At 34.1% G+C, this 17,987-nt stretch overlaps 1 protein-coding gene across 1 annotated transcript in view; it reads right to left on the bottom strand.

The window, feature by feature from the left end:
* Window positions 1-1,402: 1,402 nt before the first annotated feature.
* Window positions 1,403-17,987, bottom strand: part of LOC102807112 (uncharacterized) — a 49,973-nt gene continuing 33,388 nt past the window's right edge. Inside the window, exons 10-18 of the mRNA XM_085503274.1 lie at window positions 17,826-17,924; window positions 17,279-17,417; window positions 16,881-17,032; window positions 16,356-16,511; window positions 16,077-16,253; window positions 15,601-15,870; window positions 14,705-15,031; window positions 8,200-8,342; window positions 1,403-5,159 (exon numbers count right to left, since the gene is read on the bottom strand). Of these exons, the coding sequence (XP_085359400.1) occupies window positions 3,861-5,159; window positions 8,200-8,342; window positions 14,705-15,031; window positions 15,601-15,870; window positions 16,077-16,253; window positions 16,356-16,511; window positions 16,881-17,032; window positions 17,279-17,417; window positions 17,826-17,924 (2,762 nt within the window). The 3' untranslated portion in view covers window positions 1,403-3,860. The remainder of the gene's footprint in view (window positions 5,160-8,199; window positions 8,343-14,704; window positions 15,032-15,600; window positions 15,871-16,076; window positions 16,254-16,355; window positions 16,512-16,880; window positions 17,033-17,278; window positions 17,418-17,825; window positions 17,925-17,987) is intronic.

Genomic DNA, 17,987 nt, shown 5'->3' with positions numbered 1-17,987 from the left:
ATTTCTGCCCTCCTGGAACCAGATGTTGGTCATGTAGTGATGGATTTTGTACATGCATTGAAAATTATGGGACCTTGACGCACGTCATTGTTTTTTTTTGTTTTTTCAGATGAGGTTAAAAATAGCCAACTGGCGGCCATTTTGTTTGAATGAACAATGTTTCACGAAATGACTGACTTGACCAATCACGTTCAAACTTGATACATATACACAACATGAAACCTAGCAGACTTGGATATCTGTGTGGCAGACAATTACTTTTAACTTTACCAATTAATGGCAGTGGCTGTGTAGAATTATATCCATATACATGTACTTTCTAAACAGTGAGTGACAAACTTCAAATATGTTGTGGAGACTGTTAGTCTGACCTAATTAGACACCCATCTATTAATGCCACGCTTATATTTAAACTCTTCCTGTGAATTACCTGCTCGGTGTAATTGCTGACCACTAGTTTTTTTAGTATTTACTGCTTTGACCTTCGTCATTTCAAAGTCATGACTTTCTATGTCCTTGGCATGATGCTCTGACAGCTCAAATGCACAATGACAATCCAACAAACCTACTAGAGATAAGTCATCTACGCTTTGCTTTGTAGTCTTGACAACACAATTTGTGATTAATTTCCTCATCAACATCCTGAACACCATAATATTGGATTCATCATATTTCTTTACAGCACGTCAAAAGTCTAATTGTTATATTCCCCGATCTGACAAAGTTCAAGTTCTCCCTCCGCTACCAGTCAAAAACAAAAATCGATGATGTTGAGGGCATCTTTTGCCTAATAGCCGAAAATTGTAAAATTAGGGTTGAAATGATTGACCTGACTGTGAAAATAGGGATCTAAACAGTGGTGCATACCCTACAAGTCATCTAAGGGAGCACAGGGGCTTGTCAACTGATTGGTCCAGGTATAGAACTGCATTCATTCAAACAAGATGTCCACCAGTCAGTCATTTTGGATTTGATTATGACAAAAATGCATGTACATTTGTCAGATATGATGTCTGATGAAGTTTGAACTTGATCAGCCCAGGCATTTTAATATATGGGTCTGGAAGTGCATTCTTTGCAACAAAATGCATGGGCGGATTTAGAAGGGGGCAGAGGCCCCCCTATTTTAAACAACCAACAGGGCTTCGCGCCATTAGCACTCACAAATTTGGCCTTCGGCCAACTTATTGCCCTCCCTATTCCAAAATCCTAGATCCGCCCCTAAAATGTAGTAGTCGCCCAAGAAGGAAAACTTTAGACATATATGCATGGTGATACAGATGGAAGAAATCAATAGAGACCACACAAAACTACAAAAATTACTACAGCAAAAATTGTATTTATAATATGCTGGAACATTACCGGTAATATATGACATACTTACTTATTACTACCATGTATATTTATATATATTTATATATTTTTTATTAGACGCATAAAATCCTTAGGAAAGGATAAAAAGGGTCTTACAGAAAGAAATTAAAAAACTACAATCTAAAAAGGAAAACAAAAAATAAAATCTTTTCTAAAAATATAAAACAAATCAAAAACAATAAAGACAATTTGCAGCCAATGGTGAATACAGAATAAAGAATGAACACAAAATGTAGCCTAATACATGTACACTGATAGTTGTTGCTGTTTTGTTCCATAGCTGTTTTTTAAGAAGACAACTAAGGCTGGTGCTAGAGTATGGTTTGCCCTAATCAAAATGAATTTATTCTGACTATTTTCTTTATCAAAATTTGGAACTTTATTTTGTGCAGTCAGGAATAATTTGTCCCAATGGTGACTGTAAGCTGGACATTTCATTACAAAATGTTGCTCATCATCAATTATATCATGTGTTACTAATAGAGTAAATACAGCAAATTATAGTTATTGAGAGGTAGAATTAAGAACATGTTGGTTGAGGTTATACAAACAGTGGTTAGCATTGAAAAAAAAGAATAACACATTTAAAGCACGGCAGTCGTCGTGCCGCATCATGTTCGATGTGGGACTCATAGCGACGTATACAACGCGTGTAAAATGCATTGTTTATTTACATGAAATTCGAACACACGCTGCGCCACGACCACCGCGCTTTGAATTAACACAGCGCCTGCTTGCTCCGTTCATTTTGGTTACCTGTTGAGTCTTTCAGCAGGCAATGTATGAACATTAACATCAAGGTAGATTGAAAGTGACAATATCCTGTTCTAACAAAAACTTGAACATTTTTACACATTTCTGTAGATACATTTTTGTTGAATATATATATATATATATCTTATATCTAAAATCATATAGAAAAATATTACAGCACTAATTATATTACATATTTCTATATACCATATGAATTTATTTTTAATACATTTTAAAAGCTATCTTAAAAGCTACATGGAGTATATTAAATATTAATTACAAAAAAAGATTGATAAAGAACAGTATTTGAAATAATAAATTCTGGTTTTGTTACAGAAATTAATGTTAGTTTCGCATTATGTATGTTATATAAAAAAGATATATACAGACATCGATATAGTTAATATATCATTGTAAAAAGATCAATATTTTGTTTTGAAACACTATCCCAAATAAACATAGTTAAACTATGGTTACCTTGCACTTCACTGGGAAACTTTGTATAACGATTATTTTTGATTACTTAAAATGCCCATAAAAATAATTTTTCATTAAAAAAACAAACAATTTTTAAGTTCTGATAAAAAACAGAACAAATGACACATTTGGGCAATGAATATTTTTTTCTGGGTATTATATAATTGCTATTACTGTGGAATACTTTATTTTCGCTGGAATTAATTTTCGCTGAAAAAGCTTTTTTGGGCGGTGTGTATGGAATTTATTTTCACTGATTTTTGATGAGTTTAATGTGAAATATAGGAAAAAAAGTATATTCGCTGGATTTTATTTTCACGGAATCATCCTTTCAGCGAAAATAGCGAAAATAAATTCCAAGCGAAAATAAAGTATTCTATAGTATCTAAATACGATATTTTGATCTTGTTCCACGATACAATGCAATAACATCCATCATACAAGAATTCAGTACATAATACAGTGAGGATATTGTCCAAGACACAAAATCATAGCTATACAATATTTTAGCTGACCTTTTCTTTCCAGCTTTTAAAAAAATAAAAAATGTACGATAATAAGGTTACCGGGTATTAACAAAATACCAGAATTTAAGTTCTTGTACATCGTACACTTTGGCATTATTTGGTTTGTGTTTTCTTTGATCAGGTGGAAAAGTCAAGGGTCAAACAGAGTACAATAACTCAAGTACAATAACTCAAGTACAATAACTCAAGTACAATAACTCAAGTACAATAACTCAAGTACAATAACAAACATTATTGTAGTGCACAGCGCCATAGGTTACAGAGCATATAATACGTATATAAACATAATAATTTCAATACAGTGTTTCAATCAAAACTATGTGACCTTTGATTTTACGAGGTTATCACCTGATATTATTTGTTTTGTAGACAGTTAAAACTTGAAATTTATGGCTGAAGCAAACTCCAACCAAATATACAAACACAAAGTAGATACATCATCCTAAAATGAAGAAAATCTGGGAGACACTTAGTGTTGCTTCAACATTGCTTCATTAGTGAATTATAGTCACACACAGGAAATGTATGCAGTGTTCACATATCAGTTGATGACTCAAGTTGAGTCCATCCGGGTTAATACTGTAATTAACTATAAACTTTTTACAAGGTGGGAAGTGCCATGTTGCGTGTAACATAACCCACTATGTATAACATGAGTGAGTTCATCTGTCTATGTCCCACTATGTATAACATGAGTGAGCTCATCTGTCTATGTTGGTTCCTTCATTATTATGGGTCCTTTGGGTTTGCCATGTTATCATGAGTTACATAACCCATTAAGACAACAGGTTGAGTTGGTAATCCTGCATCTGGCATGTCATTGTGAGCTACATGACTCACTGACACAACAGATTGAGTTGGTAATCCTGCATCTGGCATGTCATTGTGAGCTACATGACTCGCTGACACAACAGATTGAGTTGGTAATCCTGCATCTGGCATGTCATTGTGAGCTACGTAACTCGCTGACACAACAGGTTGAGTTTGATGATTAGACACATTCAATGAATCATTTGGCACATATCCTTGGTCTTCTAGTTTTGGCAATCCTTCATGCATATCACCGACATCAATGCTGCTGAGTTTACAATAATCAGAATTAAAACAGTCAGTTGCCATGCAAGAATTACCCGGGCTATTATGAGTCACATACCCTGGTGATACGTTTACTGCAGCCTGCTGATTGAGTGCAGATACTTCACAATATGGTGTGATCTCAGACAGTTCTTGCTCTGTGCTTTCTTTCAGGCTGGTTTGACTGGCAGTTTCCATCTGCAGCGGAGTTTTGCCACTCTGTTTAAAGCCTACCAATGGGTTAAAAAGTGTCACACCATGGACGCTCATGACAGTCACATCTGGGACTTGTCCATTCATTATTTCACTGAAATTTTCGGGCCTACTGATCAGCTTTTTCTGTATGCTAGGCGACGTTGTTCTATCCGGGGCAAGTTTACTATAGTCACATGGAAGTGGTGAGAGTTGTCCAGAAGGACTCATCCATTGATAATCGATTCCTGAATCTGCTGAAAATGGCGGTGAAGTTTGTCCGAAGAAGGTAACTGGCACCAGTACACCATCAGGACTCATCTGGCTGTAGTTCAATTGTGTACTCTGACCCATACCAGAGTCATACATACCTTCTTCTGCAACTCTTGCATCAAATGCTGGAAATCTTGAGTGCGAAGGTGAGAGTTCCCAAGCTCCTGGTGAATTAATAATTGGAATATACTGATGAGTCACCTTATTAGGCATATCTACTTTTTGTTTTAAATCTTTATTTTTTGGAGGGTGGTAATCTTGGGTCTTGACAGTGAACACTTCATCATCACAGCTATTTATCAAGCGACTATCAGAGTTCTGGGATGCATCACTATAACCTCCACTACTCTGTCGAGCAAATCGAGATCTTCCATTCACATGATCCATGCTACTATCATCTTGTGTGAAATCTTTCATTCCACCTTTGGGTAAGTCATACACTTCATAGACTTCATTCTCATCGATATGACCGTTGGGACCAGCATGCATCTATAAGAAAAAAAAAATTATTTTGACACATATGATCACCAACAACTAGCATGTATTATGAGTTGATCAAATTAGATACATTACAAAATTAGGCAAATTTACATCAAGATATATCAGACATATGCCTCAGGAGCAGCATTCGTTAAAACAAAACGGACGCCAGTCAGCATTTTGAACTCTAAAACAAGCCATGCATGGCACAGTCCCTGTTAGTTTAAGGGAAAAATTTAAGATACCGTATTTGTCTTCAGTTAAGCGCCACCTTCAATTAGGCGCCTGTGCCACAAAAACTTTGTATTTTACACCTCAATTAAGCGCCAGACAAAGTTGAAATTTTGGCACGTAATGATCATGAATTGGGCGCCGACGGATCGACTACCGGTTACCGGTTAGTAGCGATAGACGCGATCGCGGAAGTCCCTCACTATTACTGTACAAATGGTTTTGTTTCTAACAAATTTTAAGAAATCGGTCTATAATCTCTTGAAACATGTCTCTTTAAGTCTACTGTAGAAAATATCCGCGTGGTTTTTAATTTCGCAGTAAGTCCATAAAAACAAAATTAAAACGCGAAAATGTTCTGTTTCAAATGCGCTGTTGTCACAGTAAACTGATTTTGCTACCGTGATCATTGACTACTAAGCGATGCATTTGTGTTTGTTTTATTTTTCTGTTGATCGTACGGCAAACTGAATGTTTTCTAAAGGATGATAATTTTTGTATAACTTTCTAGACTGTCTGAAAACGGGTCATTTACTCAGTATTTAAAATAAAGGCTACAGTGACTAAGTGTCAGACTGTAATGTAAAATATTGCCAATAATCTATCATCAGAATGGAGCAAAAACAATGGCTTTTAACACAGTTACCGGTACTAGAACTTGAAGTGCTTGAAATAAGCGCCATTTGAAACAAAGTTGCTCAAATTTAACCACAAATAAGCGCCACCATGAAATGAAAGTGTAACAAAGTGGCGCCTAATTAAAGACAAATACGGTATATAGTTTTGTTTATAGTATATAGCTGGAATATAAGCATGTCAGGTAATGATTATGATGATTGTTTAACATTAAAATGATTGACATTTGTATCTGATAATCAAATGAGCACTTGTCCATATTGAGAGATATTGCTCTGGAACAGCATTAATCAAAACAAAATCATCCATTTTGAATACATGTATACATCTATAACATGATGTATAATGAATATGTGAAATTTTAACATAATTAGTCAAAGCATGTCAGAGATACGGCACTAGAACCACATTCATTAAAACAAAATGGCCGCCAGTCAGCCATTTTAAATCCGATCTGAAAAATAAAATGACATGCATCAGGAACCCATAATGTCTAATGTATGTTATAAGTTTGCACGAAATCCATTCATAAATCCCAGAAATGCTTGATATTTGATGATTTTTTAGCACAAAAGTAGTCACAATTCGGCCATTTTGAATAGGATCGTCAAACCAATATATCTGTATATCTATGACATGATGTATAATGAATATTTATAATTTGAACGTAATCAGCCAAAGCAAGTCAGATACTATATGGCACGAGAACCACATTCATTAAAACAAAATGGCCGCCATTTGGCCATTTTGAATCTTATCTGAAAAACAAAATGATTTGCTAAGTTTGAACAAAATCCATCTGTAAACAGCCGAAAAATACTTGATTTTGATGATTTTTCAGTACAAAAATGGCCGCCATTCGGCCATCTTGAATCAGATCGTGCATATGTATAATATCATGTATGATGTATGTGTGAAGTTTGATTGTGATTGGTCCAGGCATTTCTAAGATACAGGTCCGGACGCACGCATGCACGGACACACGGAGGTCAAAACATAAGTCCTCGTTTCGGATTGCGTCCGAATGGGGACAAATAAAGATAATCATTTAAACAAAAAGATTAGAGAGATGTAAGTTGTTTTATTTATCACTTTTTACCAAAAATTCCAAAAATATTCACCAAAATTAGAAAATTAAATATATCATTACAAAATGAACAAATCTGAGAGAGGTCCACATGTAGTACCTATATATGTAATATCAAAGCAATTGGACTTGCGGTTTTTAACAAGAAGTTGAAAATATCACTTTTTACCAAAAATGACAAAAATATTCACCAAAATTAGAGAATTGAAGATATCATCATGAAATGAACAAATCTAAGAGAGGTCTACCCAAGGTACATATACACCAAGTATCAAAGCATTCAGGCTTGTAGTTTTCAAGGAGAAGTCGAAAAAGTAAAACATTGACACGGACGACGACGGACAAAGGACGCTGGACGACGACGGACAATCACTCATATGATAAGCTCCGCTCGACAAAGTCGACAGCGGAGCTAATTAAAAAGAGTTCCAATTTATGGTAAATGTTTGAAATTACTGGCCGCCTGTACACCCAGCCAGAGAAAATCACAAAATGTCTATATAGATGTATGATTGTTGTCAAAATCCGACCTTTCCAGAGCTGGAGTTGATATATTGTTCTGTTCAGTGTTTTTACACTGTATTTTGAAAATGTTGAGTCAGTTTTTCGGAATTGAGCCACCAGCCTCCAGCAATTGAGCTTATGATAAAACTAAAAGAATACGGAAAATTGTCCCATCGTGGAAAACTAAATCCAAGTGGATAGGCAGACATTGTATTGTAAAAGTATTTCTGACTTGAATGAAAGACTCTGCAGTGTCACTGATTGAATGAAATGTAGTGATTAAAATTAAATACAATATTGAAAAAATAAACAAGGCCGACTGGTAAATTTTTAGCAGGGCAAGAAAGCTTTTAAAGTTATCTGCCCTGTTGTCTGGTAAACCATTTTGACAAATTTCAAACACTGCAATGATCACTATGAACATTTACAAGTGTATGAAAGTAATTTTACAATATAGAATTTAATATACATTTAAGTATATACGCCTATACACAAAAGATTTTAAATGAACAATATTACGTTATGAATTCCTCTGTGACAATGACGACAGAAACCTTGCTCACTATCCATGATACAAGGATGTTAACTTACCCAGTTTTCATCTAGGTTCACTTTCGGTATCGGTTTCGATATTTCAGATTTCTTGTACTTATTCCTACTATACCAGCAGAGACATATTATAATTATGATGGAGACGGCTACCCCCAATGTAACTCCTATTGTTCCTCCAACATCTGGAAAATAACACAGTAGAAAAACAGTCTTGATTAAAAAGTTATGAAACCAGAAAATAAACAATGATAATATAAAGTAAGTTTTGACGTGACATTTTACTATAGTTTATATACAAGAAATTATCTAGGATTTGTTTTTTTGGTTTGTTAAAAACAATTAGAAAGTATCAAGTGTAGTCCTCAGGATTACAAATTTTTCTTAGATGTGGTTCTCCCGGGACAGGATTTTTTGACATCCCCAAGAAATAATTGGTTGGCTCAAAGTATTTAAAAATATTCCAAAAACGTTATTTCCTCACAACTCGTGTTCCAAACCACCAACATATTCTAGTATAGAATGCTTATGGTACTGTTGACACTAAGATTTGCTCAAGGGAAGTCCCCGCCGAGTGCTTTGTCTCAAATGATTGGTTAAAGTAATCGTGTGAAAGGTCAAATTTTGTGAATGTTCGTATTTCAGCATCATTCAGTTTTGTCGGTGGCTATACTTTATGACGAAGGATGGTCTTCACTTTGATCTCATGTGTATGAAAATTTAGTAGTCATTTGGAGCATTTTTGTGTTTCTCCATGTAGAATTATATTTATTGGATTAACTCATGGTGAAGGTGAAATATTTTAAAATCAGCCTATTTAACAAAAAAACAATTTTCGGGACAGGCTTCATCACATTTACAGCCCTGTTCAAAAAAAGTTATTTCTAAAACATTTTAAATTGCAAGCAGCAAAGAAAGATGAAGAACTTTTCTGATGTATGCCCTCATGACATTAAGACCGGCAAGGATACATTGAATTTGGATGATTCAGATTTCTAAGAATTCAATTTTAACTGTACCACCTGGAGAGAGCTAAATTAGCATTTATATTGGAAAGAAGCCAAAAAGTGTCTTTGATGGAATGAAAAGATGCATGTGGGCAATGGAAATAACACCACTCTCTCATAATTCATTGGTGACTTAATTTAAGGTTGGGGAAGTTTTTTTTTTTTGCTTTTGTGAAGTATTCAAGCATATTTTGTCCAGTACATAAAGGTCTACACAGATTACAGACTAAAATAACAAGAATTTAGATAATTGCGGTTGTTCCAAAATGTTGATGACAGACCAATTTTGTTTCTGAAAAAGTTTCGAAAAAACAGGTATAAAACTTGTAAAAAACAAAATGATCTCCATTCAGCCATTTTGAATCAAATCATATGACAACAGGCCATGAGTGAGGTCAATGCCAAGTTTAAAAGAAAACAGCCCAGCCATGCTTGTTTGGTGTTTTTGAACAAAAATGACTGTCAGTTTGGTCAAAGGTCATCAAAACGAAAAACAAATCAACGTGCATAGGTATATCATTATGACTTGTCATTGTACCTACCGGTACTTTGTATCAGAAATGACAGGGACTAAGCAAAACAAATGTAAATTCAAATTGAAAATTTATTAAAAAACTTAAATAAACTAAAAGTTACTTTTACTGTTTTTGTTTTTAGTTGTGGTTATAAAAAATACAATAGAACAAATTTCAGTAAGCAAAAAAAAAACTACATAAAATAGATATCTATGTATATATCAAATTACAGTAATAAAATTTTAATTAATTAGTGTAATGGAAAAGATCAATTAAATAAAAGGGTAACAAATAATGAAGTAATTGAATATTAATATAATGAAATGAGGGAAAGGGCAGCATTTCATCCATAATTGTTGTCATGTGATGTCACCTGATAGTCATGCAACGCTGCATACTTTGCAGCCTTATAGTCTCATATTAAACCTCTCAACAAATTACAGAATAAGCTATCTTCCATTCACTGCAAGGTGTGGCATTATTCATGAAATCAGACATAACAAATTACAGAATAAACTATCTTCCATTCACTGCAAGGTGTGGCATTATTCATGAAATCAGACACAACAAATTACAGAATAAACTATCTTCTATTCACTGCAAGGTGTGGCATTATTCATAAAATCAGACACAACAAATTACAGAATAAGCTATCTTCCATTCACTGCAAGGTGTCATAGCATCCTAGTGGCGTTAAAACAATGTCCAGTATTCGACAAATTTTTAACACACAACTATTTGCGAGGGTTCCATGTCTAATAATGTGCTATCACGGTTAGTAACCGTGGTGCTATACATATTGGATCATTAAATTTGATGAAATAAGTTTATCCCAATGTCATATCTTCCATTCTCAAAACTTGGCACTTCAACATTATAAAAAAAAGAAGAAAAAGTTAAAAATCAAATCATGCAAGATCACACAGTGAACAGAAAATGGAAAGAGTTCCTTTTGTACCCCCATCCCTAACCTGAACCCCAACTCTAACACTCACTCCCCGTTACCCAATTCATTTGTATATTCCCCCTCTAGATAACTATAGATGTCCTTAGGAGGGGCATGTACAATTAAATGGGGAGTGCTGGAGGGTAGGGTTAGGGATGGGGGTACAAAAGGAACTCTTTCCCAGAAAATCACCAATTTATTCAAATTATAGGGGCCTAAACAATGAATAATTAGTTTTACACATTTTAAATCAGCTCAACTGTTGAGCCAAGACCAAATTTCAAAACCTTCCTAGAGCTTCTCGACCAATCAGAATGCTACAATGCAAGACTTAATATACACTATATCACCAGCAAGTCTGACTCGCTTCCTTAAACCAAATCTATTCTCATAAAGTGTCCTTGGACTTTTATATGGATCACGTGAGATCAAAGAGAAAAACCCTTTCTTATACAAGAAACTACCAATGATGGGTTTGCATTCTGCCCACTGAGCTATCTGGAACACAATGTTCTCCACTCTTTAGAGTTGGGTTATGAATATTTATAAGTTGAGTCATGAAAATTCATAAGTTGGGTCATGAATATTCATAAGTTGGGTCATGAATATTCATAAGTTGGGTCATGAATATTCATATGTATGTAAATTTATGAGTCAAATGGCTACTAAATCTTCAAAACCTCATTATTGATCTCTTCTGCATATAAAGTTCTCCCTACAATAAAATATTATCTTGGGTCAGAACTAGTACTCAAGAGGCTTTATCCTATACTAGTAAATATATTGTAAAATGTTATTTTACAAAATGTTGTAACATTTCAATTAATTTTAATTCTAAATGTAACCAATTTTTTATCTTATATTTTTGTCTATATGGAAGCAATATAAAAATAACATAATGTTTAGTAATTCAAATTTGAACAACAAAGTTTAACTTCAACTAAAAAAATATAACAAATTATTACAGTGTAACATACAAAGATTGAGGGTCTTGTCCTGACCCTGAGGTATTGGTTTCTTCACGCCTGTAATTGAAGTTGTGTTCTTGCACTGGGTAAATGTAGTGCCCCATTTTTGGGGGGAATTATTTTATAGGGTAGCAATGAGTCATAGTTTTTTATTGTGGCCCCCAATACAATAGAGAAAGAACCAAAGTGAAAATTTTCAAAGCAACGCTATTTTGTTGGCTTGTTATCTTTGGTCAAGTGTTCTACCGGTAAATTTACTTGATTTGTGCGATATGCCAATGTAGTGCACCCTCATTTCAGATGTATTCATAACTGGTAATTTTAAAACATCTGGGCACTGTACCTGATCTAATGTGCATGAAATCAAAAAAAACCTGATTCTATTGAGTCAGTATGGTGCCAGGAATTCCCAGGCTCAACACTAAATTTTGTATGGTACTTTACAAGCAATGGAAACTTCAATTTAGGTGTGAGACTTATCACCAGAATGACTAAATTATGATTGCATATAAACAGTCAAATACATGGGTAGTGTATAACGTGAATTAAAACAAACTAATCTCTGCAACATCAAATGAAATGAAATCAAACCTTTTCACCACCAGTTCCCTCTTTTCATCGCAAATAGTCCTGTTTATAGTCTGCACTTTCCTTCAGAAGATTGGGACAAACTACCCAACTGTTTTGAGTGAAAATCGAAAATTAACTCAAATTTTGTCTGTTGGCTACAAAATTAGGGTTTATTTACAGAAGTATTGAAGAATACGAGAAAAAAGCGCAAAATGTTTTGGCGAAAAAAGTCTTGTAGTGAAGAGGTTACACCCAAAAAAAATTATTCTGCAGTAGTACCATGATGATTTTTCTCCAGCACTGTCACTCACAACAAAACAATAATGGACATTATTTCATTAGTGTATCTATTACTTCAACACTGATGAGATAATTAGTAAACTACTCTTAGGTTCCCCAGGGAAATTACATTACATGTATCCACATCAAAATAATTAATGACATTCAGCATATAGGTTGATCGATATTGGATGTGATGTGTGAAGTCTTGTACCACTACTTTCCACGAAACTAAATTATTATATAAATTATTCATGAAAAAGACACAAGTTTCACAATCAAACGTTTTTGGACAATGTGCGTTAGTACACACTGCACTTGGTTATAAGTAGTTTTTACGAAATTTGCACAAGATTTTTGATTTGTCAAACGATATACACGATAAAAAACGATTGGCTCTTTCTCTCAGTATATCTCACCTAAGATATTAAATTATTGAAAGCTCATTTTTTGTCTGAATATTTACTAGTAGCATGCAATAGCAAAATGCAGCTTGTAAGAGATTAAAGATGAACTGTAAATGCTACCATATCAATTTGAATATTATCGAGATAAGAAAGCCTTTCCTTCATTTTAATGAATATTTATAAATTTCACAACTGAAATAAGAGGTTTCTATTGGCTGATGAAATAACATCGTTGCAATTTCAAATAATGTCATTGTCCTCTGAGCTAGTTGACTGGTTGGTTGAATTCAACTGCTATTGCAATTTTTAAATATTTATAAAAATGAAAGGGAATGGGTTGGAGGTGGCGATAGTAAAATAAGATACAATGTTTTTGCTTTTGGACAATTGTTTTCTATGATCAGTAAACTCTAGATGTAACAAGTTCTCTGATTGGTTAAGTAATTTAATCTGAAGTGATCACACTGACAAGAAGTTGTTGAGAAGTATGTGAGTGCATGGGTAACTGAAAAATTACATGATACAACACTTGTACAATATATCTTGTTTTAATCACACTGCAACCATATATAATTCACACTGGTCGGGATGGCATTCAAATGACGAGCGAGTGTGAAGTTCTGTAGTTCTTCCAATGGGAGCATCCAAAGACGTCTTTTCTCAGCAGAGGTAATTCATACCACTGATGTAATTATAGTACCTTTTCTCTGGAGAGACCACAACCATATCAATAAGCTGGTCTTCTTGACTGTGCTACCCAATCAATAACAGACGTTTCCTGGAATGACTGCCACGTTGCCGCTTACTAAGAAGTACTAGCGTAGGCATCATGGTTTACATTGTAATTTATTCCATGTCACTGAGTTGACTGACCCCAAACTTCCGGACTAATTTTTATGGACAGGTTATGACATTTGCAGCCCAAGGTCAGGTCGTAAAGTGTTGTATACTGTAAATGCATTAATTATTCACTGGGTTTTAATTTCGCTATTTTCGCTGATAAGTAAAATCTGCTAAATTACCATAAATCTACATGAACATGTAAAATAACAATAAAACTCACTGTTTCCTTGAGAAATTAAAACACAGTCAATATGCTCAAAAAATTAAATGTTAGTGAAAATAAATGGTTTTACAGTAACACAAGACGACCAGGGCTAAATTTCTGATTCATAAACTTGAAATACTGAGAGTTTATAACCTTTCTGAATGCCATATTTGTTTGTATCCTAATTTTAGTGCCACATTTAGCACAATGTTATGCAGACATCACTACAATCATGAATCTGAAGAGCAATACTATATATTTGTACATTTTTGACAAAAAATAAGAAAAAGAAATAAATACAATTAAATGATGTCACCCCACGGTATCCATTTACCAACTATTAGGATAAAAGCAATCAACCCAAATAAAATTTTTGAAGATCTAAAAAAATATTCCTAGTATTAAATCTGAATATTCCAGGACACCCACAAACTAAATACCATAGTGTTATAGCAATATTTAAGAAGTGATATTTTATATCATATTTTAAACCGATACAAAAGCTGACAACAGAGTTCAACATACATTACAAGTACCGGGTAGTACACCACACATACAGCACAACACAACAGTCATGACCTTTGACCTCCAACCACAATTCATTTATCTTGATCTCTGATGAACAACATGTCAAAATATCTCAGTGGGTTTAGATAAATTGCATTTCATCATCAAAGCTGAAGATAATATTTTAATTCAATTTTTTTTTGAATTTTTTACATTTTTTTTTCTGTCTGCATTTTTTTTTACTTTTTCCCTGCCTCCGTTTTTTTTTTCGTCCATTTCTGTTTCTAGTTCTTAACTTACCCAGTCCACTATAACACAGGTTACATACAGCAGACGGTCCACTTATTTTACCAATCAATTCCACACCGTCATTATTACTGACTGCATCAACAGCATAAAAATAATTGATGGCATCATCATGGCAGTCCTCAGAAACCACTAGTTGTGTCTCTCCATTATCAAGAGACGTGATTTTCTCCCACTCACTATTATCAGCATCTGCTTTCTTATATATTTGGTAAACCATGAATTCTAATGGACCATTCGGTTGAGAAGGCGGAGCAAAAGTAATATTCACTGTATTGACATCTGTTACCTTAGCAACAGGTGCACTCATTTGTCCAGGAACTGTAATAATAATCAGAAAATAATTGCCCAATCACATAACAGATTCAGATGTGTACATGGCCTTCTAATGACAGTGAGTGTGTAGTTGTTGTTGTTGTTGTTGTTGACTCCATAAAGGTCTAATTAGTTTCAAAATGAGGGTTCAGTTTGTAGTCTGTGGATACAAGGGCTTATAAGTAAGGGTATATAACTAGTGTAATATATGATGATATTTCAAATTTAAGTCACACAAATTACAAGATTAAATTAATTTTGCAAATAAGTGAGCCTGTCCCATAATGAATTCATGAGACTAGCAAGATCATGAGTTTGGAGAGGAGACACTGGAACTTAATCAAAATATGCTAATGAAGATGAAATTCCATAATTCTGAATTGAGCATCAACTGTATATTCATAAATGGTTTTCAGAAGTTCATTATAAACTCAAACTGAGTTGAATATCCAAACTAATGAGTATGTTAATTAAAACTGAATTACGTTAAGCATAAAGTACAGTGTACGTGTGTTTAAAAATAAACTATCTGTACTCCCACAATGCACTGTGTTGACCTATTAAAGATGACCTACCTCCAATGTCGGTTCTTTTATTTAAACTAGCAAAGTCTCCACATGGATTAATAACAGCCTCAGAACATGCTTGGATTTGTATATCATACTCGGTATATCCAGACAGATCCTCCAATACAACACTAGTCGTATAAGTTGTCACTTTGTCTTCATTGTATTTTACTTCATACTTGATTATATTCCCATTAGGAATGATTGGCGGTTCCCAATGGACTGTCATGTTAACTGCAGTAATATCAGTAACCACAGGTCGTATAGGCTTACTCGGAGCTGTATTAACAAAAAAAAAGTCTCATATTTCAAAAAGTATGAAAGTTTTTATTAATCATATAATTCTACTAGGAGTCTGAATAGCAATACAAGACACAGCTATACACAAACTGAGATGTATCTATTAGGTTACCCTTGAAATTATATACAAAGTCTATAAAAATTCTACAGAATATTTTTCATAAGGGAATACAATTAACACTCACCTCCTTGACTTGTCCTATTGTAGACTTCAGTACTATTAGGTCCTATACCAATACTGTTATATGCAGCAATGATAACTTTGTAATACGTGTAAGGCTTCAAATTATCTAAATACCACTGTGTTAACACACGATTCTCTAGATCTGTGGCTGTCACGTTTATGACTTCTACACCATCACCTGCAATTCAGACAACAAAAATACACATTATTCACAAGATTTATTGTTGTCAGTTCACGAAACGTAGCGGATAATAAAATCGATATATTCAATATATCTTACATTGACTTGTATTCAGCAAAGGACAGTAGTATACCAAGTAACCAAGAATAATTCCATTCTGGTTGCTAAGGCAAGGAGATCTCCATCTTACTGAAAGACGAGTGGGATTCTCTTCTATTGTGTTCATTTCAACATCACGTGGAGAGCTGGTTGGCACTAGAGATTAAAACAAACATCATTTGAAAAAATGTACAATAGAAAGAGACAAATCCTGGGTGTGTTTATACGTCTAAGGACAGAATAGTGGCTGTTTTTTGTAAGTGCTAGCTACTGTAAGAATGTTGTGTGCCAAAGCTGCTATGTGACCATTTCTTGTACTGCTGAATGTGAGAACACATGTCAAGCATGTGTACTATTGGGTTAAATTTATTCTAATATTTAATACACAGTAAATTCTATGATATGAAATACGATAGTATTGTCACATGACACAATAACAGGATTGCTAACTTAATGTGTATTAAACCAAAAAAGCCTGCATACAATCACTCACTATTTTGTCCTCAGTTGTACATATATTCTCACCTGCTTCTAAAGTATATTCATATACAGGAAGTGATTGTCCACCTTCACCAACTACGTTAGATGCTGTGATGTAAAACTCGTATCGGGTATACGCCAGAAGATTGGTGACAGTGTACTCCAGATCACCATCAACATTAGTGAAATTGTAATGTCTTGAAAAAAAAAAAAGTTGACTGAGTTGCATGGGCTCTATATAGACGTAAATCGGCTGAATGATTGCTAGGAAAGACAAAAGGCGTCAAATATAATAAACACCACATCAAATCGATTCTCTGGCCAATAATTTTTTTTTGGATTTGATTGCAATTTTGGGTTTGTATACACTTCTATTGGAGATGTGCCTCTAATTTGTCTAGAGCAAATATGGTATTGACTTTTTGTTTTCCAGTCTGTTTTACCTTGTATGAGAATCACTGCTTGACCAGTAGATAGTATATGAGGTTATATCAGTATTCATACTTGGAGATGGATTCCATCTTATGTGAATATTAGATGCAGATAATGCCTTTGCAGTCACCAGGGTAGGTGGGGATGGAGCTACAACATGAATATATATAATTCTTCGTTAAATAGTTATCAATATTACTTAATATATAAAGACAATTCACCTTCTACTCAGGAGACATTTTAGATAGATATACTGGTTACAAAAAGTGAATCCATGTGGTGGCTTTGATGCAGACACCAGCAATATAATGGTTGTTGTACCAGCACTAGTTTAAGACTAAAACCATGGCTGGGGTTTAAGTCAAAAAACGAGTTTATCCATACTCATGTTAGTTTATGAAAACTTCTCACATAGCCCTCCACTATACCATTGGTATGTGCACTTGCAATTTGAACATCAAAACTCTCAGGTGAGATAACAGTGATGTTCAAAGAAATGTCTTACTAGAGTTACTTTTAAATCAGGGAATATTTAGACTAAGTATAAAATCTACTCACCTGAAGCTGGAAATGAAACGGTAACACTTGCATCAGGTGATGATCCTACACTGTTGTACGTGACAACATGTATTTCATAAGTGGAATAAATGTCTAAACCTGGTAAAAAAATGTATTTTATATATTATTTTATTTAAATTGTATTCAATTAATATTCACTGT

This window comes from Saccoglossus kowalevskii, chromosome 9, assembly GCF_978046115.1.
Source record: "Saccoglossus kowalevskii chromosome 9, keSacKowa6.1, whole genome shotgun sequence".
In the NCBI taxonomy this organism is placed as follows: Eukaryota; Metazoa; Hemichordata; class Enteropneusta; family Harrimaniidae; genus Saccoglossus; species Saccoglossus kowalevskii.
This window is presented reverse-complemented; position numbering and strand designations above follow the sequence as displayed.